This window comes from Thermobia domestica, chromosome 3, assembly GCF_964235325.1.
Source record: "Thermobia domestica chromosome 3, izTheDome1.hap1.1, whole genome shotgun sequence".
NCBI lineage: Eukaryota > Metazoa > Arthropoda > Insecta > Zygentoma > Lepismatidae > Thermobia > Thermobia domestica.
Window position 1 is genome coordinate 275348677 of NC_137456.1, and position 26881 is coordinate 275375557.

The 26881-nt window shown below is 33.1% G+C and overlaps 1 protein-coding gene across 4 annotated transcripts in view; it reads right to left on the reverse strand.

Moving 5' to 3' along the window:
* Positions 1-237: 237 nt before the first annotated feature.
* The window catches only part of cib (thymosin beta cib), a 127008-nt gene continuing 100364 nt past the window's right edge, over positions 238-26881 (reverse strand). For 2 of the 4 annotated variants that reach the window (XM_081752417.1, XM_081752418.1), the window contains 4 exons: positions 24886-24999; positions 16118-16231; positions 12411-12524; positions 238-1183 (listed from right to left, as the gene is read on the reverse strand). In XM_081752417.1, the coding sequence (XP_081608543.1) occupies positions 1158-1183; positions 12411-12524; positions 16118-16231; positions 24886-24999 (368 nt within the window). In that variant the 3' untranslated portion in view covers positions 238-1157. The remainder of the gene's footprint in view (positions 1184-12410; positions 12525-16117; positions 16232-24885; positions 25000-26881) is intronic. The other 2 variants (XM_081752419.1, XM_081752420.1) reach the window with 1 other exon arrangement.

Consider the following 26881-nt stretch of genomic DNA (forward strand, 5'->3'; position numbering starts at 1 on the left):
GCGTGAAGTTGTTTCGTGGTATTCAACTGAGTGATCACATTGTGTTTCTTTGACGATAGTTTTTTTTTTTTTTTTTTTTTTTTTTTTTTTTTTTTTTTTTTTTTTTTTTTAAATACATTTTTCGCAATGGGCAGGTGTAGACGTATTCTAGGAAAACACTACTGCTTCTAACTTTTAGCTAATAAAAGTCATGCTGTTAAAAAAAAAATCTTATATTGAGCAAAATAAATAAAACTGTTTGTTTACAATATGTTTTAGAGTTTTATTATTATCATCATCATTATCCTGTTTTTCAATTACAATGAAGCTTAAACCATGTGCAATGAAGTCATTCTTTTATATCTTGTCCAAGACATCACACTGTTTACATAAGAGTACCAAGGCAAATTGTATACAAAATTTACAAAACCTCCAAAAAATAGTTTTCTGATTCAATTTTTTTTTCTTTATAATAATTACTAATATGAATGTATACAATAACTAGTTTTACTTATTGTTACAGTGGAGCAAATAAAGAGTATGCAATAATAATAATAATAAAAAAACAAGTGTTGCAGTCTAGGATTATTGTTTTCTTTAGCAACACTAATGAAGCATTTGAAATCAAAGCACAAAATCGCACAGGCAGGCAAGATTGGACCCGCGTGAAACAACTGCAAGTTAACAACTCACACAACATATTGAAATAACTACAATACCGATTATCAATGTACATTTTTCATACAATTGTTGTTAAATAATCATAAACAAAACTCAGGAATGATATTGGAATTCATAGAATGTTTTCCTTTACTTTATTTCTTCCTTAAAAAAGTTACGGAAAGTTCCCCACTGGCTTAAAATCCACGTCTTATCATAATGTTGCAAGTAAATTAATTCTTCCGCAACAAGATTTATTTATTTTTTAATATAAAATGAGAGAAAACAGAACCGGAAGCACTGAAAATCTTCGGCTGTTCTGCAAATATTCATTTTATTGTTTTTTTTTATTTTTTCGTTGTTAGATGGCAGGACCAACGCACCTTTCAGTGTAAGTGACAATAAAAAAAATGCAGTTCATGTGGGGAAAAACCAATTTGAACTCGGATTCTTAAATCAGTGGCTTCCAAGAGACTTCAGTACTTGAAGAAGTACACACCATTTGTCAGTCTTCCACATTAGGCCGCCTTTTCCATCTCTATAGCTACAAGGAAAATATGAAAATTATTAATAACTAGTAAGAAATAACATTTTAATATACTCTTAATGAAAAAATTCAAACATAATCTATATATTAAAATGCTAGGTTTATATCGTCCCATGAGAATCAGAGGAACGTAACTCCATTTTCGTAGGTCTACAGACGAGAGGACAAAAATACAGACGAGAGGACAAATTTTGTGTAATTTGCCAGTTTTCATTCAAATTTTCAAAAAACCTTGTCTTTATTTTTCTCTCCACATTTTAGGTGTCGTTTTGATCCTATTAGTTTAATATTGCCACTAGGACGTTAAGGTTGATACCATTGTGAAAGGTAACTAGTAGAGGAGCTAAGTATAGAGAGTTGATGGACATTTCAGGTGATTTACTTTATTCTAAACGACAAAACCTACTGCAAGTTGGCAAACTCCAAGGCTTGTGGATCCATAATGAGGCGTACTCGGTTATGGAATTGTAAGAGAAAAAAATATCTAAATTTGGTACGATCTATCACTTATCCAAGTTTGCCATAAACTCAACCCAACATTCTATATATTAAAATACTACATTTATATGTTTGTCTATAGCAATTCACTCCCTTTGAGAGTTTTCCTGTCCTTTAGTTGTGGTCGTAAAGGGACTTACATAGATATAGTGAGAAGGAAATTCACGCTCATATTAGAACTGTGCGCTGTGTAAATAGCGAAGGTTCAGCTAGTAATACATTATAACAATCTGTAATATTATTCAGTGGTAACTAGATTTTTTTTTTAATAGAACTTAATTTTTCGATTAATTGCGAACAGATTTTACTCACAAGTAAACCTTACGTTTGGGTGAATCGAGTTGCTGACTGAGACACATATGAAAAAGTAGTACTAAATGTGTTCAGTATTTCAGTGAAGTTTTAGGTGCGAAGCTCCAGGGGTTTAGGAGATACAGCTACCAGAACATCACATGGAAGTACAGAATAGTCTTCATACAGTTGGAGGTAAACGCTCTGTAAGACCTCTTGTAACAACAAAAGGTGAATAACAAATATATGGGTACATATTAGGACTAGGGGGAAGTCATATAGTAAGGGTATACCTGACGACGGCCATCTTGAAATCCGCCATTTTGAATTAAGGTTAAGTTTTTAAAATAGGAATAGGGTCATGTGATACATGATTTAAGGCGCAAATTTAATCAGAAGAACAATGGTGACGTTAATTTTGATTTACGCGCAATTGGTAAAAAGTTACAGGGAAATTAAATATTGTTGCAGCATATGTATTAGTCCTTTACCCCACCTTGTAAATTTTGTGTTAATGATAATAATTAAATAAAAAGCAGATGGATAAATATTAGGTCTATGGTAAGAGTTGCCTTGATGGCGGCCATGTTCAAATCCGCCATTTTGAATCAGACAAAAGTTTTAAACAAAACGCATAACAGTGACACCTTATTAATAGCAAATTTTACCATAACTCCAACGGTATAACCATTTTTGCTTTATCATTAACCAGCACAAAATTAAATGGATTGCTCCTTACGACTACTGCTTTGACGGAATTGTTAACGACAAATGTGTCAAGTGTAACTCGATTGACTTTGTTAGGTGTGCTCACTGTCAGCAGAGCATTTGTGCAAGTCATGCACTCTTTTCTGAACTACATATTGATTGTACTAATTGAGGACTTTTCTGGAAGAAACACCCAAGTTCAATTATGACTCAATTCCACTTTGGTCATTTTTCCTTAAATTAGCAACTTGTTTATGCGATAACAAGTGCTGGTTAATGATAAAGCAAAAATGGTTATACCGTTGGATTTATGGTAAAAATTGCTATTAATAAGGTGTCACTGTTATGCGTTTTGTTTAAAACTTTTGTCTGATTCAAAATGGCGGATTTGAACATGGCAGCCATCAAGGCAACTCTTACCATAGACCTAATATTTATCCATCTGCCTTTTATTTAATTATTATCATTAACACAAAATTTACAAGGTGGGGTAAAGGACTAATACATATGCAGCAACAATATTTAATTTCCCTGTAACTTTTTACCAATTGCGCGTAAATCAAAATTGACGTCACCATTGTTCTTCTGATTAAATTTGCGCCTTAAATCATGTATCACATGACCCTATTCCTATTTGAAAAACTTAACCTTAATTCAAAATGGCGGATTTCAAGATGGCCGCCGTCAGGTATACCCTTACTATATGACTTCCCCCTAGTCCTAATATGTACCCATATATTTGTTATTCATCTTTTGTGGTTACAAGAGGTCTTACAGAGCGTTTACCTTCAACTGTATGAAGACTATTCTGTACTTCCATGTAAATACATTCTGGTAGCTGTATCTCCTAAACCCCTGGAGCTTCGCACCTAAAACTTCACTGAAATACTGACCACATTTAGTACTACTTTCTCATATGTGTCTCAGTCAGCAACTCGATTCACCCAAACGTAAGGTTTACTTGTCAGTTAATGTGTTTTATACTGATTTAATTCAGCAATGCTGGCTCAATTAAGCTGAAAACATTTAACACATTAATTGCCATATGAGTAGAATTTAAAAACCACGCTAGTTTTCAGCCCGGGCACTCGCGAGTTAAATATAACTCGTGTATCTTGGGAGCCGCGCGGTGCGTAGCTGGCTTATGCTACCATGCTTGAACATTTATGTAATATGATGGGTGGCATCCTAGGCAAAACCCTGCAGTTTCACGAACATACAACTATTATTATTATTATTATTATTCCTTGAAACAAAGAACATTTTGTTCTCGAAGTTGTTAATCTATTTTCGTAACAAAACACCGTAGTCTCCAGCAAAAGACTTTTTCTAAAGTGGCAGTCAATGTGTTAATTACATTTACAATGAATTTCATTGTTTTCTAGAAAATGCTTTCTTTTAATGATAATTCCTACTAATCACTAAATTCAACTAATGTCTTTACAATTTCAAGTCCATAACCAGAGAGGCGAAATATGAAATTTCAGGTTTTAAACTATGCCTCTTAGGGCAATGAGAACGAAGATCTTAATGTTTCATGGTATGTTGAATCGAAATAGCGGGCTTAAAAATTTCAAATTTCATATTTTGAGAAAATTTGCATATTTCGTAAAAATCTTAATATTCCTTCATATGTTGTATGTCTGGTGTACCTAAACTGAATTTAACTTTGAATAATCCAGTGATTTTGTATCACCTTCAAGCATTGTAATGATAAAATTATCGGTAGGTACCGCCTATTACACTACAGCGAGTATCAACCAATCAAAAAAATGTATTTGTTGTGTCACTTCACCCTTTTCCAGTCCATACTCAGTCAGTGATGAGTAGTATATATCGTATCAGTGTAATTTTATAGATGACGAATTTAGTCCGAAGCATCAACTTTCATGGACTACTTTCTAGAATATAATTCCCATATACCGTCCTCCAGCCTAAAAATATATGTATACTATAAATTTCTAAAAATGGAAACGCTAGTTATAAAAATTCTACTACTGAATTGAAGTAAAATCTTTAAGTTCAGCGCTGACGATTGTGTTCTGGGTTAAAAGAGGGAATCCATTTTCATTCAGTCGAGGCTCGTACGAGGCTACACTATTAACATGTTGCATTATATATATATATATATATATATATATATATATATATATATATATATATATATATATATATATATATATATATATATATATATATATATATATATATATATATATATATATATATATACACACTGTGTGTAACTTTAAATCTTTAGGAACTTGTTTTATAAATTCTTACTTGTAATCAGTGGTTTTGCTAAGGATCTCGTTTCAAGAAATGTTGATTACAATGCAAACAAGGAGAGTATTATTCAATTTCAGTGTATATCTACATAGTACGTAAATTTACAGTACGCTGGACCATTCGATGCTATATTGCAAGTACTCCGGTCCCCCTGTTTACATCTCTGCCTTTAAGAACACTGTCAGTCCTTTAGATAGAAGGGGAGGTTTCTTTCTTATCAGATCAACAGTGATGGACTGGAGTCTATCTTCCAGTTATATCTACTGATGATGAAAGAAAGAAAGAAAGAAAAAAATCTTCCCTAACACCAAGTGACAGTCTATCACCACCTCCAGTAGCCCGACGAAACCAAACGAAAAATATTACTTTAAGATTTCCAAGATTTAAGGGAAACCATATCCACCAACTGACTACTTACGTTATAATCAGGCATGTTTAATATTTAGGTCTATATTTAAGTAGAAAATTTCTTGTCAATATCAATGAAAAATTCAGTATAAAAAGTTACTGTTATATTATCTCCCAAATTACTGCTAGCTTTTAATGACTAAAATTAAAAATCTCCGCTTCTGAAAGTTAATTCTGTTGTCTTTCTGCAAGTTACCAGGCAAAATTGAGTTTTTCTAGTACTTTCAAATTTTCAACGGTTTCTTACGTATTTGACATATTTCCAAATGACTAATAAAATTTCTGTTGATCAGAAATATTAGCGTTCATATGGTTTTAATAACGTGTAACTATCGGCATCAAATGGTACAACACATACTAAAGTTCTCTGTAACAAATATACACAATCAGATACTGGGATCAGAGGTGGCTCGTGAGAAAAGTCATGATATTACGATTTTATCGCTGCAAGGTAAGGGAAGAAAACCTATTTAATACGATTTTATCGCTACAATGTACGGGAAGAAAACTTATTAAATATCCTTAGCTCGTAGCTATAAAACAGTAATTTGTACCGATGTGACTTCATTTACGAGCAAGAACTGCCCCTCGTGACAATATTAGAGGCAACACAAGCATCCAACATTAATAACTATTATTTCATGTTTTACTATATATGCCATAGTATTATTTCATGTTTTACTATATATGCCATAGTATTCTGGGAAACCTCATCTAAGTTTTTTTTTTTCCTTACAAAGGATAAGAATTATCACACTAGTCATTAGGAAAGCTATCGCGAACTTTTCAATATATATTTATTTATTTTAGGGCCTGGTGCACTAACAGATATCAGCACAAAGTTGCGCTCGCAGCTATGGTAACAACCTCGAAAAGACAGTGTGCCAAGATATATTGTTGTGTTAAAGTTTGTAAGCGTGTACGTGTAGTAGTCTGAGATTGCATCAAGTTAGAACAAGCCGACGTCGTAAAACTTTTCGTTAAAATGGGTACATCAAAACAGACTGAACACGCTGCAGCAAACTTATAGTGGTAAGACTAAGTCACACACAGTGTTTCGAGTGGTACAGACTCTTAACAGTTGAAAGAACGTCTCATAAAGACTATGAGCGATCTGGAGAACCTTTCACGAGCATTATCCCCCCAAAATATAGAAAGAACTATGGAACTTGTGCATAAGAATTGTCAGAGAATAATAACGAGATGCCAGACATTGTTAGCATGTGAAATAGATCAAACCAGGCAATTCTTAAATCGGGATTGGAAATGCGGCGTGTCGCTGTTCCCCGCCTGCTAATCCTTGTGCACAAGAAACGTTGTGTCGAAATGTGCAAAGACCTCCGTAAGTGACCCGCGGATGATCCATCCCTCATGTCCAGGACGATCACCGGTGACGAGTCTTGGGAACGGGCACACCCCGAGACACAGAGGCAGTGATCGCAATGGAAGGTCCATTATTTTCACAATCAAGAGAGACTAGAATGAGCTATAACTCAAAGACTACGTCCATGGTATTTTTCGATATTAGAGACATTGTTCATCGCATATTTGTCTTCAGATCAAGTATCAGATCATCAATACATAGTTTTAGAGCAACGTTTCTGCGGAGTTTTAGGAAGCACATTCGGCGAAGGTGACAATCTGTGGCACAGGAAGGGATTTAAACACTAACCAATAAATAAACACTAACCAATAAAATTTCTAAGCCTTGAAGGAAAGTCATGTCATACTTAATGAAAATCTATTTTTTTCTTTGTTTCTTACGAATATTATCCTCAAATATATTCATAAAGTTTTGGTGACTCAATTTTGTTTTGACTGATAGTAAAACCCAAGCAATAGGAAGAACACGCCATATTTAAGGATATTTTTTTTTAATGGAAACTTGTAGCATTAGCATTACAAACACGCAAATGCATGTGAAGTCCGCATCGATTTAGTAATAAGAAACTGGGTATTTTCTCAACCATTTTTAGGGATGGTACCGAGACCGAGACTAGTCTCGCTCTCGTCTCGGTATCGTCTCGAATTATCGAGACGAGACCGAGACGGCCTTTTATATACCGAGACGAGACCGAGACGGCCTTTTATTTACCGAGACGAGACCGAGCTCTATAAATCGAGACGAGACCGAGACGAGACTTAGGTCAGTCTCGAAAGTCTCGGTCTCGTCTCGAATATTGATATAGACAACTATTAAGATTGACCTTTACTCAAAATTTCTTTCGTTGCTGTTTTAGGTAATATGGGAACAGTTGACTAATGTTCAGTGGCGTATTTAGGGAATGGCTATCGGACTGAAGCCCCTCCCGAAATAGATTTGTGATCATTTTTTCGCATTGGACGTACAACACAAATATTTCTTACTCGTCCTCAAGCCTCTCCCGAAACAAAATCCACTGCTGATGTGTATAGTCATCTCTGTCTCTCTCTCAATATATTATATATATATATATATATATATATATATATATATATATATATATATATATATATATATATAGACCAAGACATGATGATATGATCGAGGGAGGGGCTAAACCATAGTTTGACATTTTATCCAGTGTGAAGAAAGAAATAGGATTGAAGCCCATTTTATACAGTATATAGCTGAGCGTCAAGGGGAGGTATAACCCCTTTAACACTCCCCTTGAATCCTCGACGTATATCATATCTAATATAAGTAAAAGAAAGGGTTTGTTTGTCTGCGTGTCTGCGTGCCTGTCTTTCTGATTGCCTGTGTGCGGCCTGGGGACCAGACGAGAGTCCAAGAGTTACGCAATTTGGGTGACAAGTATCATGTCCCAGGCCTCAGACCAAGAAGAAGCGTTTTTTTTTTTTTTTTTTTTTTGAATCAGGAGGGGCGTTTACCGGGACATGTAAAAGTAGTAGAAAATGACCGATATTAGTGTCGAATAAATAGTTATCGCAGTCGCTGAGATCAATGATGATACTTCCATTAGCGATGACTTTCAAAGTCAGCTAGCTACCAGTGCATGCGGGCCGTGGTTCACTTGCGGGGGAGGGGAGTACCGAGACGTAAAAATAATAGAAAATGACCGATATTAGTGTCAAATAGTTTTCGCGTTTTCTGAGATCAATGGTGAAACTCCGATCGCATTAACCTCCAAATTCATCCCCATTCAGCTGTGGGCCGGAATTCACAGGAGGGATACCGAGACATGTAAAAGTAATCCAAAATGGCCGATATTAGTGTCAAATATTCAGTTTTTGCGGTCGCTGAGATCAATGGTGTCACTTCCATTAGCAATGACTTTCAAATTCAGTTACCAGTCCATGCGGGCTGGAGTTCACCTGCTGGGGAGGGGGTACCGATTCATGTAAAAATAATACAAAATGACCGATATTAGTGTCAAATACATAGTTTTCGCGGTTGCTGAGATAGTGATACTCCCACAGGCCTTGACTTTCATACACTGGTCCCATGCGAAAAATGGGTATTTCATCAAGTTATATATAATAGTCATATATATTAAAAATGCTGAATGTTTTTAACATGCTGTGTGAAATGTGGAAGGGGAAATTCTTCTAGATACTCTGCAATGCCACTAGATAAACAAGCAATGTTGCCAACCCAACAAAGTTGTAAATTCTCAAATTGCACTACGTTTGATACTACATATTTCTGTAGTATATTTTGATACTACATTTTTTAATTGAGTTTAACGCCTCTTTCAGCAGCGAGGTTATATGAGACTGAACCTACTGATTAACGTTGAATCTAAACCACATGAGCTCCCGCCGGGAATCTAACGCCATAGGCTAACTGCTTAGCCACGAAAGAGCTCTACAAATTTCTAATTTAGATATTAAATAAAACCATAATACCACATACATTATTCAGTGTAACAAAGGACAATACATATCACTAACATCAACATTATGGAGATCTCTAATAACTCAAATGGCAGGAACATTATAACATTAGTGTTCAGTAGTTTTAATTACAACAAGTCTCAGTTACATTATTTTAAGCAGTGTTGCGAACTTAAATAAATTGCTAAATATTATTATAAATATAGTGCAAATAACGTAGCTAAAGTGCAAAATGTTTTAAAATTACTCGTAATTTGTTTTATGGTGCAAGAATGTTTTCAAAACACGATATTTTTCATAGTTTTTGGGCTACTTATAATGTTAATGTCAAAGTTTTCGTTCCAGCAATACATGTAAAAGCAAATTGTATTTGAAATTAAATGCAATTGATAACTTTTCAGTAGCACTAGTTGTTCTCCCTAAGCCTTAAGCCTGGTGTATTTTTTTTTTTAGATTAAAAGACTGCTTTATTAAAATTTTAATTACACCCTAACTCCATTTCATTTGTTATAGTTTGACCACCGACTACCTCAAACTCGATCCATACCGTATAGCTATATGCAATTATTCAAAGACTTACAGTTAGTAATACACATTGTGTTGATTTTTGGTTTGTTTTGTTTTAGTTTAACGTCTCACGATTATGCTAAGGCGGCTAAAAGAGACGTGGAGTTACTAATCATAGTGGAATCCGACAAACTTCGGTTGTTGAACATTACCGCCACCGGGAATCGAACTCGGGACCATGCGAACCAAACTCAAGCGTACTAGCCATTACAGCAAATGGGGGTTCTTACATTGTGTTGATTTAAATAATTGAGTCAGTGTTGCCAGATCCGAAGATCAAAAAGGATCGAGTCTGTTCTTCAAAAGTAGAGGATATGAACTATTTGTAGCCCAAATATATAGAAATGAATTATTTGGCAACTAATGACTGGTACTAATGAAATAATGTTTAAAATAGACCGAAAAATGTGGTGGACGAAAACAATTTTAGATTGAATACCACGTAACAAAATCAGGAACCACTGGGGAGTAACCTGGAAAAGAATTACCCAAGATAGATAGTTGTAGAGAAAACTTGGGGAGACTTCATCCAGCAGTGGATTGATAATGCTTGATTATGATGATGGTGATGATTTTATATCGAGATCACAGAGGTAAACTAAACCAAGTCATAATTTCGTAATTTTACAGGAGAAGTCGGTTCCTTAACTAAGATCTATAATACTGTTTTTCAAACTATACTAAGTAGTTACAAAGTAGTAAGATGGCTTTAGACTTACATTATTATACCACTAGAAAGAACATAGTGTATAAATTTACTAGGTAAATTAGGGTAAAATTGGATCTAAAATTTAACGAAAGTCATACAGCGAAAAAAATTTTTTTGACTATTTAATATTTCATGTTGCTTGCAAAACTACGAAAATGAATACAAAAGAAAACTAGAATATTGAGAATCACTTGTTTTGGCGAGAGAGAGAAAATAGATACAGCTAGCTCGAATTACCTATATACTTATATAATATGTATGTTCATGTATCGCAAGTAATTTTCAATCAATATAAAATTTCAACGTAATGAACGCACGATTGGTTTTCTCGAATAAAGATCACATGCACGGCTAAGAGCTCAGGAATAAGCTTATTCTATGTTACGGCAGTGGATATACGTATGCGTATGTAATGCATTACAACTTTAGGAACTTGTATAAGAAACAGAATGTACTTAAATTTAGACGCGAACTATGCGAAACATCTGACTTTAAATCTAACTTGTTTCGTGATGCAACCCAGGGCCACACATAGCAAAGATGAGTGCCGTAGCTCCCACCACAAAGTTCAGGAATTTCGTGTTATAAGGTGTCAATTAAACACGTAGATGTGAAACGGTAATAAATCATTTGATCAATTATAAACAAAATATATTGTAGTAATAATTTACTCTATTTGTTCAGATAATGAACGTTATATTATGTTTTTAAAATGACAGTCAAAACAGAATGTATTGGATAATAAATGAGAAATTGTAAAATTTCAATTTCGGTACGATTAAGTACATTCATGCTGCTATGTGTTGCGTTATCCGTTAGAATGTATCGATCAATTCTTATTCTAAGGAAGGAAATAAACTACTGTATAGTACTGAAGTTAATTTAATAGAGTTTAATTGTATAGGCAGTACTGAGGCCATATAAGAAAGTCTTTTGCTAAAAGTGAAATATGGTTTACTATTAGAATTTTATCCCAGATATGATATACCCACTGATGATTGAAACTAGAACACACGCATGGAAGGCATCAGCACTAGCAAATTAGCTCTGAAGAAGTACAACATACTATAATTCTAAGTCAAGAATAAGGCCAAAAATAAGAAGCAGAAACGACAAACTTTACAATAATAATACTTTTACAATTTTAATTTCACCTATTTATTTCGAGACGAGACCGAGATTTAGCTCTCGAGACCGAGACCGAGATCGAGACAAGCATTTGTTGACCGAGACGAGACCGAGACGGCGATTTTTGACTCGAGACGAGACCGAGACAGCTATTTTTAAACCGAGACGAGACCGAGACTGTACAAAGTCTCGTCTCGTCTCGTCTCGATACCATCCCTAACCATTTTCCACTAACTAATCACGGGTCAAAGCCTATTGTGATACACATATTAACTTTCGTTTGGGTATTAGAAAATGTCTTGATTTGCTAATTCAAATGCATTCTACTGACACTTTTCGTGCTTAGTGGATCACTAAAATAATAATAATAATCATCATCATCAAAAATCCATTATTAATTGTTCAATGTGACTGCAAAAGAGGGAGGGTCACATTACAAAAGTGTGATAATAATGCTGTTAAGTACATACGTCTATTTATCATTTACATACATATTATGAGAACTAGCATACTTTGAAAATTAGCAAACTCCACACGTCACATTAGTGGAATTATGTCAAATTTCGGCTTCTATGAAAGATCTTAACCTTACAACGAAGAGTTAAAAAAATTTACCAAACTCTCAACGAATTTACTTCTTGCCCATGCATAAGCGTGCTGATCATTAGATTACTCAAAGGCACTTAACTTGAGCAAGGACAAGTTGTTCAAAATAAGGTGTACTGGTTATCTTGGTTTTCGATTCTTATATCGCTAAGTATTGTTCACAAACATCACACATAACCGTACCTTCTTTAGTTGGCAGTGGATTCTTTTCTTGAGTTTCCGTTGGTTTCAACTTGCTTGTATCGAAGTTTTCAATGCCTTCAATGAGCTTTTGCTGGCCTTTCTCCTGCTCAATTGCTACAAGAGAAAAATAAATAAATGCATAAAATTAACCAAACTGTAAATTCAAATTTAAATATCAACACTGATCCGTGCATAATATTAAAAGAAATAATATGCACAATTACACATCTAATTATTGTACTGTATATGTACTCAGTAACTAAATACACGCGCAAATTGCACCTTGGTGTAGAACATGTAAGGAAACATTAACATGATTAGTACCAATGTTTATATACAGTTAATTGATTACAATATATAAAGGTCTATTTACATGAATGACACACTAAGTAAAGCAAAATAATTGCTGTAGTTATCTTACGAATAGTTAGGTTAGGATTGTAAGAATTACCAAAATATTTTTCATGATCTAAGCAATACTGACTACCTGATTTAATAATATCCAATATTTGTTAAAAAAATAAACTACATAAAAATGTATTTCAAACTGATGTCTGATTAGGAAATTTTTTTTCTTATAGAGCCTTATATAAATACCTTCGTATAGGACAAATATTTAGAAAAAACTTATTTAGACTCAAACGGATATCCGTGATTAAGGAATTAGATGTAGGAAAATTTTTACTATATCTTCATATATATTATTTTTTTAAAAAAAAGCCTGTTTACCCAAATATTAAGTTGCCAAAAAACAAACTAACAATAAAAAACCTGAAATAATACTTAGTTGTCCAGATAAACTATATTAGTAAGTCTAAACTATTAACTTGAATATTTAAATGACAGTAAATTTTGAGAGAGAGAGTCTATGTATTATATACTGGATCACAAAATGCAATAAATCAAATTCAAAAATAAGCTTTAAATCACAATAGTGTAATATTACTGAATATTAGCAATTTGTATATCTAGTCATCTTGAATTATATTAATTTAATATATTTAAAAGAATGATACAAATATGTGAAATACTTTAAAGCGACTACATAGAAATAACTTCTGTATAACGAATTAAATAAACATTAGTAACGGAAAGTCACTTATTTAATGTCGCAGTAGAATAACTATGTTTTAGATGAAACTTGAAATACAAAAAATGAACACAACATGACACGGCCGGTGATCAGTAATACATTAAAAAAGTGACAAATTAAGTTTTAAAATAAAATGAAAAAGTGTATGTGTATTCACCAGAAATTAAAAGCATGTAACGTGTTTACGCAAACGCCAGGAATGCATATACAGCGTGTATTGGAAGACGCCACTAATAGTCCTAAAAAATAAATACAACGACAAACTTCGCTCACGGTTGAAATGAAAACAATTTTGTATTTAATGATTACGAACATTAGCAGTCTATTTTCCTCACAGTGAAATTCACAGCCATATATAGTGTCTTGGAAACAAACAAGAATGCTATGGTTTCGCGTTAAAAACAAATCATCTGCCTGGCATTTATAATGTCGATGGCGAACAAACTCACGAATGAAGTTTCCAGATACATACGGGACATTACGAATTTTTCCGTTTCTGGTCTGTTTTCGTATTTGATTTATGATACGTAAAATTACGTTATGGCGTTTGACTATACTGCATAGGAAGTACGAGGATTACTTGCCGTTCTGTCGTGTCTCCTGTAATTTTTAGGAAACAAGAAACGTTAATAGACGATACTTGTGTCTTTGTCCTAAAATTTTGCAAAAACTATATAGACTTGTGTGTATAGAAATGTGCGTTTGAAAATAATTTCTGACCAGTTTACGGAGTAACACCAAAAACTGTATGGTTATTGTCACATCAAGTGTGTTAATAGCACATTAAATTCAAAAGCAGTGCTTTAAGAGTATGAATATAGCATATATGCAGCAGTCAAACGTGTTTTCAAGATTAAATTCTTCAATTGTTAGTGAATGTGTACTTCATGTATGTTTTTAGTGATTAATATACTTAAAGTGCAACAAGTGGTTAGAACATGACTGTTTGTAAAATAAAGAATTTCTTAGGCTGTCATTTTTACAGTTACGAAAATATTACAAGCTTTTTCGAAACTTCAGTGCTGCTCCTTCAAATCGGAAAGTGAGAAATTTCGGTGTATTAAGTATGTTGATGACTACTCTCACTCATGTAAGCAACTGAACAGTCGAACAGAATGTGCACCTGAGAGTCTAATAAGACCAATAAAATAGTGCGATATTATTCTATTCAAATCTTTCATATTTTTAACTGGTAGGCAGATATTTACCTTAAATTCGACAGAGGGTCTAAAAATATTAAAAATTAAATGAATAGGATGTCTCTGAATGTGAACTGATCTGCATTCTAAAACTTCACTTACATATTCCAAGGCCACGTGAATTTCTGGTGGGCATCATGCCTTTTAGCAAAATTTAAATAATCTTTCACTTATTTGGCACAACTTTTTTATGCAACCAGCATTTATTTTTTATGAATATTTTATTTCTAGTACGTACAAATTTTATTTACATGTGCATGTAGTATACGCTCTTGTTGCTGGACGTTATGGGCATCCAAGGTAGGGAGTGATTTACATGTGCTCCAGTTCGATGCCCTGTTGGAGTACAGATATTCATTGATCATTTTGTTGGGCAAGTAAACACCCGAACACTGGCCACAACTTCGAAATCCCATGTTCATGATATATATATATATATATATATATATATATATATATATATATATATATATATATATATATATATATATATATATATATATAATGTAAATTTGTAACTTGGCGAGAGGGGACTGTCCAGGAACGAACCCAGATCTTAAGTCTATGTATCTGTAGGAATGGAGCTATAGAGACGAAGCGTAAATAAATATCCATTTCGGATTTACTTATGAGACAGATTGTATTAATGTCTAAATACTTGGTATCAGCCACATCCTAGATACAAACTTGTACGTTCCGGAGCTGTGCTTGGAATCGAAGCTTGGATTCGAACGCCGGTACACTGTTACAATTGTATTTCAGTAGCAACTTCACGACGGTTTTTTAACAAAAATGGTGTAGGGTGAATACTTCAATTTTCATCGCGAGATCTAAAGTACATTAGTAATTTTAAATACTGTAGTGAATAATTTGACAAATGATACACTAACACCACAATTTTAATGTTCTAATAAAAGTAACTTACTGATAGAGTACACAGATTAATAAAAATTACCGACTACTAAAATGTAGATTAAAAAAAAAAAAAAAAAAAACTTTACTGAAAATTTTTTCACTTAATCTACAGGTTACTTCTTGAATTACTGACCGATTTGATAACATTAATAAATAGAGGAAACTTGCCTATTTCGAAAACTTAGCACACAACTTGGAATAATAATAATAATAATAATAATAAACCATCGCTGACTTTTACGCTCAATTTTGATTTCATGCGTTTAGTCAAAAATGAATGAAGAAGTAAACAATTAAATTCCAAAAATCTTCAGCAAAAAACTACAAATTTTACATAATTTTATACGAATGACTATTACTGAACTGATTTTAGTAAGTTAAATCTAACAATCTTTAAAAGATCGTCCACGAAAAGCTCGTAATTTATTTACCAAACTATTTTATTTTATATATATTCTGTACATATTACTATTAATTACTCTATACTTATATTTTCCTACCTTTTGGATCAGGAAGGGGGTTTTTCTCTTGGGTTTGCGCATGCTTCATTTTTGCCTTGTCGAATTGCTCCACCCCTTCCAGTAAGTTCTGATGTACCTTCTCTTGTTTCACAACTGTTAATAATAATCAAGCTAAAGCATATATATCAAACAGCATGCAAACAAAACATACTTCAGCTACTCAAAATAAAAACAAAAGTAATATAAGTACATATGGTGCAAGGCAAAGAAATAAATTATGCATTCAATTATTATGTACCATGCTTTCAATTTTATTGCATCAGCATTTTTGTAATAATATACAGCAGGCACAGTGTTACATCAAGCAAAGAAAGAAAATCTTGCTGTAAAAGCAAGTTATCCATATCACATATCATGCTTTGTACATACTACACAATGCAAATTGTGAATACATATAGATATAAGAATAACATCTGTGCATAGTATCACTAACAGTATCTCGTGCATGATTTCGTTTACGTCTAGCGCTCACAGTGATATCTTTAACGTAGATATCTCCATTACTTTTGCCTAAGTTCGTCTATAATTCTTTAAAACGTACTAACAATGCAGTGCTGCTTCACAAGCTGACCATTTTGCGTTAATTGTAGGAATCACGCTTACGAGCCAACCATAAAACCTAAATAAAAATTTTAGATTCTCAACTCCCCGAAAGAACATTCAATACAACAAATAGATCTATTTCGGCCAGAAAGAGGCACTAGAGCCAAGATAAAAATTACACAAGGTGTTTCAAAAAGAATACTTAGATTTCACAACACTATCTCTTTTAGATGCATGCACATAAAACTTTGAAATAAAGTTCATTTTATTATCTTTCAAAAGTATTTTAACAAGTTGTCCTCCCTCACATAAACAACCAGTATCCTTCTATTCATGTCGAATGCTCTGAGTCGTAGGAGATGCAGAGCTGTACAGTCGACGAAAATCATACTGCACAACTACAACAGACCTGCAGTTGCTGAAACTGAGAACGTAAATTCCTGAAGAACCTGAAAGTTTTCTACTTCTGTGCTGTTGCAATCTCAAATCTACGCGTATTGGCTACTGAACGAGTGAGATGGCTGGATCAGAAAGACTCCTACCGGTAACCATGTGAACTAGCAACTTGTGCCAAGGGGAAACAATTTCGAAGCGTATTTTAAAATTTGCGCGAAGTTTTTTTTATCTTTATGTAAATGATATAACCTTGTGAAACTGTCTCTTTTAGAAACACGGTGTACTATGGAAGAAAGAATTAAAAATTTAGTACGTATTGTTGGGCATTTCTAACACACCATACTGTACAAATTTCAGACGATTTTTACATATAATCTATATATAAAATTTTCTTTTCTTTTGTCTATGACCGATTTTTAAAAAATATGTAATATTTTTGCCTCCTGAAGATATGGGTAGATTTCCATGAAATATGTTCTTGTATTGCAAGTTAATCTTATAAAATATTACCTTATTATCAGCTTAATATGCAGTAAGTAATTAGAAATTAATTTGCACAGCTATCAACGAAAGTGAATATCCTCTTATACAGATTGTTTCGTCAATGGCTTCGAAACAAAACTAGAATTCATATTGCTGTAATTTAAAGAGTACATGATGCGTTTCTTTTCAAGTTTCAGAAAACTATGCTTAAATGGTTTATACTAGATATTTTTTTTTCTTTTGAGAAAAATTATATAATGTTAACGCTTTTGTTAATGACTGTACTACTCTTTACATAAAAACATGACTACGGTTAGGATCTTTTTGGCTGCACGGCTTCCTTTACAGGCAAAAGGAGGACCTGTAGAAGGTACCTTATGTGTCAAATGCTACCTTCAGATGGGATCAGAATTTTCTAGCCCCTCCTTCCCCCGCTCTTTCATTTGGGACATTTATTCTACTTGCTAACATTACAATGATTTTAACCGAAAATCATGTCCATGTACTCTTTTGCAGGTTTTTTTTTTTTTTTTTTTTTTTTTTTTTTTTTTTTTTTTTTTTTTTAGTTTCAATTTGTTTACGTAACGTATCGTTTTTGGTTTGAAACTTTGTTTCTGTATTGCAGTCTGTTGTAATCTACAGTTAGTGTTCGTACATTTGCAGCGTTTCTGTATTGTAGTCTGTAGTAATCTACAGTTAGTATTCGTACATTTACAGCTTCGCAGTTTTATTTTGAGACGCTGTATCTCAAAATAAAAACAGGTTTACATTTAACATCTTCGAACTACTTAATAATGTCAAGTGCAATAGTTCTTAGTTTTTTCTTTTTTTTCTGTAGTGACAAATTTAGGAGCGTAATTTACTTATTATAGAGATGATATAATTATATTATAGAGATGTGCGTAATTTGTATTAAATTGTTTGCAACTAGAGTAGGTGTCAAAACAGTTGAGAGAATTAGCATCGGTTTTCGCCTGTTTTCCACCTTATATTTAGAGAGACCTCCATTTTTTCCTATTAAAAAAAAAAAAAATAAATAAAATGACCTTGCTTATCGCGGAAATTGAAAACTTGCAGTATACTTCTTAGAATTAAGTTTTAATTTCAAAATTTCATGTGATTTTATGTGTCACGGTACTCGAAATGGGATTCCTGCTCTACACACTTTTGGTTTTGATTACAGTTTTCAAAAATATAAATAAATAAATAAATAAATAAATAAATAAATGTTTTAAAAGCAAAAACTAAAAGTTTGATATTCAATATCACTGACAGTGATATATAACTGTAACTGTGTGATAAGTACTTTCCTTTCTTCACTCTACAATCCATGAAAGAGCGCTGGAGGCTTGAAAGCTAAGTGTGTATTTAGTACTTTCTCCATGGTATCATAATATCAAATTACCTTTTATTTATATTTCACTTACACATATGGGATAAGGACAACGGTTTTGCGATTGTGAGAAAGAATTTGTCTCCATATTCCTATTTGGAACCATTCCTTACCATTCACCTAGTTCGTCAACACCCTATATATATGGAGGGAGAGAGTGTGTGTTAACGAACTAGAACTGTAAGAAGAAATTTCAGATGGGAATGTGGAGATATATGCAAAGTATCGAAGCTAGGGACGTAGAAAAGAGTGCAAAATACATCACGCACGCGTTATTCCGAATATGAGGAACCACGTAACTGGCGGTCTCTAACACTTCCGAATTTCTGCCGACTGACTCCGTGTTCACTGCTGTCATGCAGTGGCGTAACTAAAGGCCTGTTTCTAAAGTAGGGGACCCCGCAGACAGGATGGAGTGGAACTCCCCGCAATGCGGGGCCCCTATTTACGCCCCTGCTGTCATGGCTTACTTTTTTGCCAATTTGGACTCACCTTTAAGTCCAAGCGTATCTCTAAATTCTTTATTCCTCGTGAGGAATGCGTCGTGACCTATCTAACATTACTGAAATATGCATTGTTGGAAGGCTTACGTATGACTTCCTTTATGGTAATATGGACCATCACTCCAAGATTTATCGTGTTCAAAACAACACACGTTATTGTATTTATTTATTTTATACTCCTATGGACAGCCCTAGCTCCAAAACTATGCACTTCTTTCCACAGATCCAAATGATTTTTTTTTTTCTTTTCTTATTTTGATGTGACGAATCATCTCTTACAGTTTGTTGGTCTAGTTCATTAACACTGTGTGAGTATCGCTGATATTACTTTTCTCTAAGAAGAAAATGGGAAAGGAAATCTTATACTCCATCTACTTCAAGTATTCAGAAAACTTAGAAGTATCAAATATAATTAAGAAAACATTTTTGTAGACACTACATTGGATTAGATTGTGACTGTGCAAATTCAAGTATTGTGCAATTAACAGGTAATATCATAACACAAACAAAAAAATTATATCAATGTTTTAGCCTGAAAGTTTATTTATTTATTATAAATTTATGAATATTTAATGAATACGCAGTTAGATTTTTATTGTTGTTTTCGAATTAGCTCGGAAGTTATTTTAAATTAATCTTACACAATGAATTTCTGTTAGTTATTATCAATATTTAACAACACAAATATATAGTTCTTCGTAAGCGAGTAGAACATAGTCGTGTTCAAAATTATTAAAGTTAGCTCTTCTCTCAGCGTCCAGGTTTAAGAGAAAATTCTTAAACAATTACGTCTCGGTACAAATTTTACAAATTACTTTTTTTTTTTAAAGGAATAAAGACATGCATCTGAAAGACAGGTGGGTGAATATTACAGGAGCAACAGCTGTTCTTGTGGACCCGAACTACCTCCTCCCCTTCATGTTTGAAATACAGAAACTAAAAATAAATATGGTCCTTAATTGTACTTCAAAAGAGCAAATATTAACAATGAATCTTGCGCAATACTAATAGTTAAAGAGTTATAATTTTGAAAATGGAGAAAGTATAAGAATGGGTCCAGAGTAAATTCATTGCTGACAAAAAGATTTGTTATCAAAATATTTAAAAATTTATTTAAGTTTCTGAATAGTTTTAGAAGAAAAAATAGTGTAAACACTCTAGCTCCTATTTAGCACTTTACGTAATCATACGAGGTCCGTTTTAATTACAAGCAGTTTTACTCTAGTTCAAAATAAAGTAAATACATTAACAATGTTTGAAGTAATTTTAGATTAAGGTATGACTTGCAACTTTCAATTAATTTTATTAAAATTATTATTTATATGTTAGTCTTTAAAACAAAACTGGTTTTAACACTTTCTTCAAATTATGAACTAAACTGTGGAGAAGCAACGTGCTGTGAACAAATTTTTTCACATGATGCAAAAGCAAACGATATTTATAGTCGGTTGAATTTTGTGCCCTTCCTGATAGTTTTCTTCGGAAGCGAGCTTGTAACTTTATTGGTTGGAAATTAACAGACTTCTTGTGTTATCGCCGAATAAGACCTAGATTGTGTTGAGCTCTTGCTCGTGCAAAATGAAGGCGAATTCTTGAAGACATCTGTAGCCTTACACAATTCTCTTACAATACCACTGAAAGAATTGGGACAGACCACATGCTATTTTCCAGTTAGATAATGTCAGGTTCCTTGACAGTTGAATGAAAAGGGGACCGGACCTCCTGTATAATTGCTAGAGGTATTCTGACAAGGAATTGTAAAACCAATGAACAACTGAAGTATGTTGTGATAGTAGATGGGAGGTTTCCCACTGTTCATTCAGGCAGCACAAACAGTAGAAACTTCTAGTCTTATACTCAAAATGTTTCGGCAGGTTCCTCCGAATGAGAGTATTTTATGATATCTTCTAGAACAAAAGGAAACTTACTTCTGTCTGCTGCTGCGTCAAAGAACAATCGATAACTGGACAGCATATTGTCCGATATCTGTACAAGTGATCACTTCCTGTAGTACAGCAATATCGGCCTGAACCTCTCATAGTATGATGTTCCTCTACGCTATGAGTACATTGCTTCACCGATCCGACCCAGAATTGTGATAGGCTTTTACGGAGACTTCTACAAGGATAAAAATGTCCCAGTGCTTTACCACTCATGGTTTATCTAATTTTGGTTCCAGTGATTTCTCTCTATTTTCAAAACTGAAGGCTACACTACGGGGGTAGATGTTTTGTAACTAGAAATGGTCTTGACAGTAGCATTTTCAAGAATCCTAAAATAGAACTCCGAATAGGACTTCTCGGACGTCTGAGAGATTGGCAAAAACATTGTAATGGTGTGAAGTAAAAGAGGATAATTATATTGAAGAGTAACAAAAATGTCACTCTGAAATATAAGAACTGTGAGAGATGTGGGAAAACTGTGTAATTTTGGTACGCGCCTCGTATTAATTTATTTTGGCTTTAGGTGAAGCGTTGTTGCAAATTTTGCGTGTGTTCGCAAATAGAGGAATTTCACTGCGCCTTTGATATTAATCTTGAGTCAGCAACTATTTTTCGGGAATCACTGAGGCCTGCAAAAAAATTCCTACGTTTCTAAGTTTTTGTTTTTAATTTACATTTTATGCACATTCAGAGCCTATTAATTATACTTTTTAATCAATATTCTTTGCAACAAGCTTGTGAGGTTTGCTTGCTAATTTCTTACGAACATCTCGAAAACTAATGATTTCAAAGCGATTTTAATTTGATGTCATTATCACTTTTTTGTTTTTAAAGTGCTGGGCAGCTTTTCTTTTTTTTTTTTTTAATTGTAAATTTCTAAAAGATTTTACTGACTTGAATACTATCATCGCTTTTTATTAATATTTGGCTTTGAACTGTAAAACCCGATGTTGTTACCAAGTTTTATACGGTAAAGCGTAAAATCGCCTCTAAATGTGTTTTCCCCAAAGTCGAGGTAGGCAAATCGCTTTCTCATACTAGAAAAAGGCTCATTCAGCTCATTTTTATGAAATCGTTAGCACCCTCTACCCGTCGCAACCCATTTCATGAAACCCGTTAACTATAGTAAAACTCCCTATTTACGGGAAAGATTTAAGTGTAACATTATATTGTCTTTGGTGCGAGAGATGCGACTTAAATTCCTGGTGATACACTTTTTTTTTTTACTAGTATCCTTTAAGATCAATAATTAAATTATCCAGGGGAAAAAGTATAATTAGTTATCAGTAAAGACTATATCAGTAAAGAGTTATATCTCAATTTCCCTACTAAATCGCTCATATGACAGATGTGGATCAATTTTCAGTCACAATAGACAGAATTGAGCGCTCTAGGACTGACATTTCTCTCACCACCTACTTCAGTGAAAGAAAATTTAATGTTATGTGCACGAATTTTTTTTTTTTTTTTTTTTTTTTGCAAGTCCGGCACTCATCCATAGTTTGAATTTATTTATTTATTTATTTATTTATTTATTTGGAGTTGTGAAGTTTATTTGAAATGTAATTTTTATTTGAAATTAATAGTGGAAATTGTATAATAAAGTTTATCGTTATAATACCTAGGTACACAGATCTACAACTGTCGTTTCCAACTGGCCTACGTTGGAAGTAGGAGAAAGCTTTTATGATTGGAGAAGGGACAAGATAACACAGGCAGTGTAAATGATAGAAAAATGACTGAATAAAGCAAGTTATGGCAGTGTGCAAGTAGTCATTGATCCACAAATAGTGTATCTGCAAACCGATTGATTACGTCCCTGATGTTCTTATTTCCCTGGCACCATTGCCTTATCAGACCCAGGTTTGCTATCTGCTCTTTGTATTTCTGGTGTGGTTTGCTGAGAATGTGAGCAGTAAACTGACATCACAGGAACATTTAATCCCGCAGTTCAACGTGGAATGGAAACAAAGCCAGTAGCAAGCTGGACACCCTAAACGTTAAAAATTTTCTAACCACAGCTGTGAGTACAAGAGCTTCCTAATGGCTAACAAGCGTGATTTTGATATAGGAGGTCCTGGGTTCGGTTCCTGTCGGTAGAGAATCGAAGGCATTACAGTGGTTCAAGGCTTTACATTATAGATCTTGCCCTATATAGCATCGTTGTTGACAAATGACATACATACCAATAAAATAAACTTAAGACTTACGAAAAAATGCAATAGTCAGTTGTTTCCAAAATTAATATACCTCATTCTCTTTCATTATCAGAAAAGTGCAAATTCAGCCTGAGACATTTCCTTCAACATTTGTTTGTACTCGTTGTACCTGTTTCGGCTCAAGAATTCGTTACAGTGTTTGTTAACTTTTTTCTCTCCTGTTCTTCACGGTCTAAAGCACTTCACAGTTACGATTCCATGTGACCTGCTGTGTACTTGTGATAAAAGAAGCGTTAAAAGCACGAAACCGTTAATTTCAGAGCATTCGCGATGGCCTACCCGAGAACCAAACTCAGAATTCTTTGATTATAAGGCATGAACAAATATGACATTACATGTATGAGCAGAATGTAATTGTTTATCACCTTATATCAATTATGAATTTTGTGTTGACGCGGTACTAGCTTGATAACGGTTTAGAATCTACGCAGTTTTGTTCGCTAGATATACTGCCGATATAACAAATCTCATTACAGATATTCCTTACAGAGCTATGAAGAGGAGACATAGTTTCTGTTCCTCAGAAGATCAAACATGAAGGACGTGCTAACCTTATGGAAATCCGAGTCACTGGGAAAAGAAATTGTCTTGATTTTTCGCCTTGAAGATCCGAACTTGTTTTTATAGTTACAGAGGATTATTTTTTAAAGTATATATTAGCGTTGATTCATAGGTTGTCTGTCTTTAAAATCTCGATTTCGGAAAGCTTAACACTTTGTATCATTTAACTTTTCAAGATTTCAATTACTGCACAGCTACATAACTATTGAGAGAAATTTCTGGTACCTCCCTTATCCTTGGGTTCAGGCCTGAATAAATCAATCAATACAGTTAAGTAGCAATACAAACTACTTTATCTTTTATCAATGCAGTTTTCAAAAAGAACATAATTAGAAATTAATAGTGAGTCTCAATCATGCAATATTTCTACTTAGTTTATCATCATTTATTTAATAATAATATTTACAAATTTAATCAAGTAATTAATTTATGTGAAAATTTAAAAAAAAATTTTAGATAGTTTATAGTATTTAAATAGATTTATTATTTTACTGATTTTAATCTATATACATGCATATATTATGGGAACAATATTCCAGTTATCAAGTTTAAGAATTCAATTTGATTTTTGCTAGATGCAAGAACAGTCATGCAAGATATAATAAGCATGCATGTATCAATATTAGCATAATTTTCAGCATGCTTTAATAACTGTGTACAATAGAATCGAAATAATTAATATCTTATTAACCAACTCAATTCTTACCATCTTTATCTGGAAGAGGATTCTTTTCCTGTGTTTCTGTGTGTTTCAACTTGGCTGTGTCGAAGTCTTCAACTCCCTTTATCAAGGCCTGTTGAGTCTTTTCTTGAGCTACGTCTACAAGTAAGAACACCAATTAGTCAATGTTCTAGTTAGTACAATAGATTTATATTTGCAATGGCACAATAAAGTGACCAACATCTTAATCCATAAACGACAGGCATATTGCTACGATCTTTTTCAAATCATAAGACTTACTTCCAGAAAATGCTATAAACCTTCATCTTTATTCTTTTCCACTTTCTCAAAATGGCGGAACAACAAAGGTGACCCTTAGTTGTGGGTTTTTTTACAATGATCTTCAGTCATCCTCCTAATGAAGATTGCCCTGTAATCAATAGTGTGAGCGAAAGATTTCTTGTTGATCAAGAATTATAACACTCATAGTCAGACAAAATCCTGTAAGTTTATTTTCCTATTTTTGACTCCTGCTTTTATATTGGAATGTTCCATAGGGAAGAACTAAATTGTAAAAACATTTCCGCTCAATAGATACAAATATTAAAAAGAATTCACATTATCTCAAAATTTATTTTTTTTGCGTATCGCAAGTTCTAGATTCTTGGCACGTTCTACTATGTAAATTAATTGAATTCGTTTTGCGTTGAATAACTACCGTATTTTCCAAAAAAATTCTCTCAAAAATCTAAAGTTTTTCTGATACACTTTCTTTAATGAATAAACATGCGACATTCATTGCGTTTTTATTATTATTATTATTATTATTATTATTATTATTATTATTATTATTATTATTATTATTATTATTATTATTTGACCAAAATTCTGCATTATACTCGTATTAGTCGCAATTTTTCCACACTTTTTTTTTTTTTTTTAAATCCAATAAGTTCTAGTCAACAAACTCTCTGCATTATACTCGTATTAGTCGAAATTTTCCCACACTTTTTTTTTTAATCAAATAAGTTCCAGTCAAAAAACGCACATGTAGTATCTTATGTTGAAACAATACAACATTATGAATAAAAATGTTGAACTCCGTAAATTCTTAGATAACTTTAACACTAAATATAAATTACTTGCTTTGATAAATTTAAAAGATCACATTCCTTCATGAAATTAAACATCTGTTTCTTACATAGCTTGAATGATCGGCTGCCACTTTTTTCTTTTCTTTTTAAGAAATGAATCAATATCACGGACAAATCTACACATTTTATTCCTTAACCATGTTCATATGGAAGTGAAACCAAGAGAACGTATAACTATTGCCATAGCATGGATAATAGTGTTTTATAGCTTTCAAATCAATTTTCTTTGACAACCAAATAATCTCAATTTAAGCTCACTTTTACGTTATTGATAAGTATTCTTGATTCAAATTTATTGTATATTAACTAATCATCAAAATATGACAAGAAAAGCTTAACAGTGAACAATCTTACTGATTTAGTTTTTTTTCCTTTAATTTAAGCAACTTATACTAGTATAAAATGAAAAAAAAACAATATATCTCTGAGTTCCGTTTAATCCTATTTGGACCAAGCGAATGAAATACTGGCTTCACAAATCGGTCCGAATAAGATTAACCGTAACTCGAAGATAAATAGTCTGATTTCATTTTAAACTAATAATGTACCCATTAAATACATATTACTACATTACATTGTTCGAGTTCAACGTTACTGATAGCCACTACGAAACATCTCAAACAATTAAAAATTTAAGTTTAAAACTATTTATATTTTACAACCTTAAGCAAATTTAAACAATCAGTATTATATACATGTTTAAAAATATACATTTTTGTTTAGATTTGTGTGTTTGTGTGTTTTTGTGTGTTTGTGTTTGTGTGTGTGTTTGTGTGTGTGTTTGTGTGTGTGTGTGTGTGTGTTTGTGTGTGTGTGTGTGTGTGTGTGTGTGTGTGTGTGTGTGTGTGTGTGTGTGTGTTTACTATTCGATTCACGTCACCAAGACA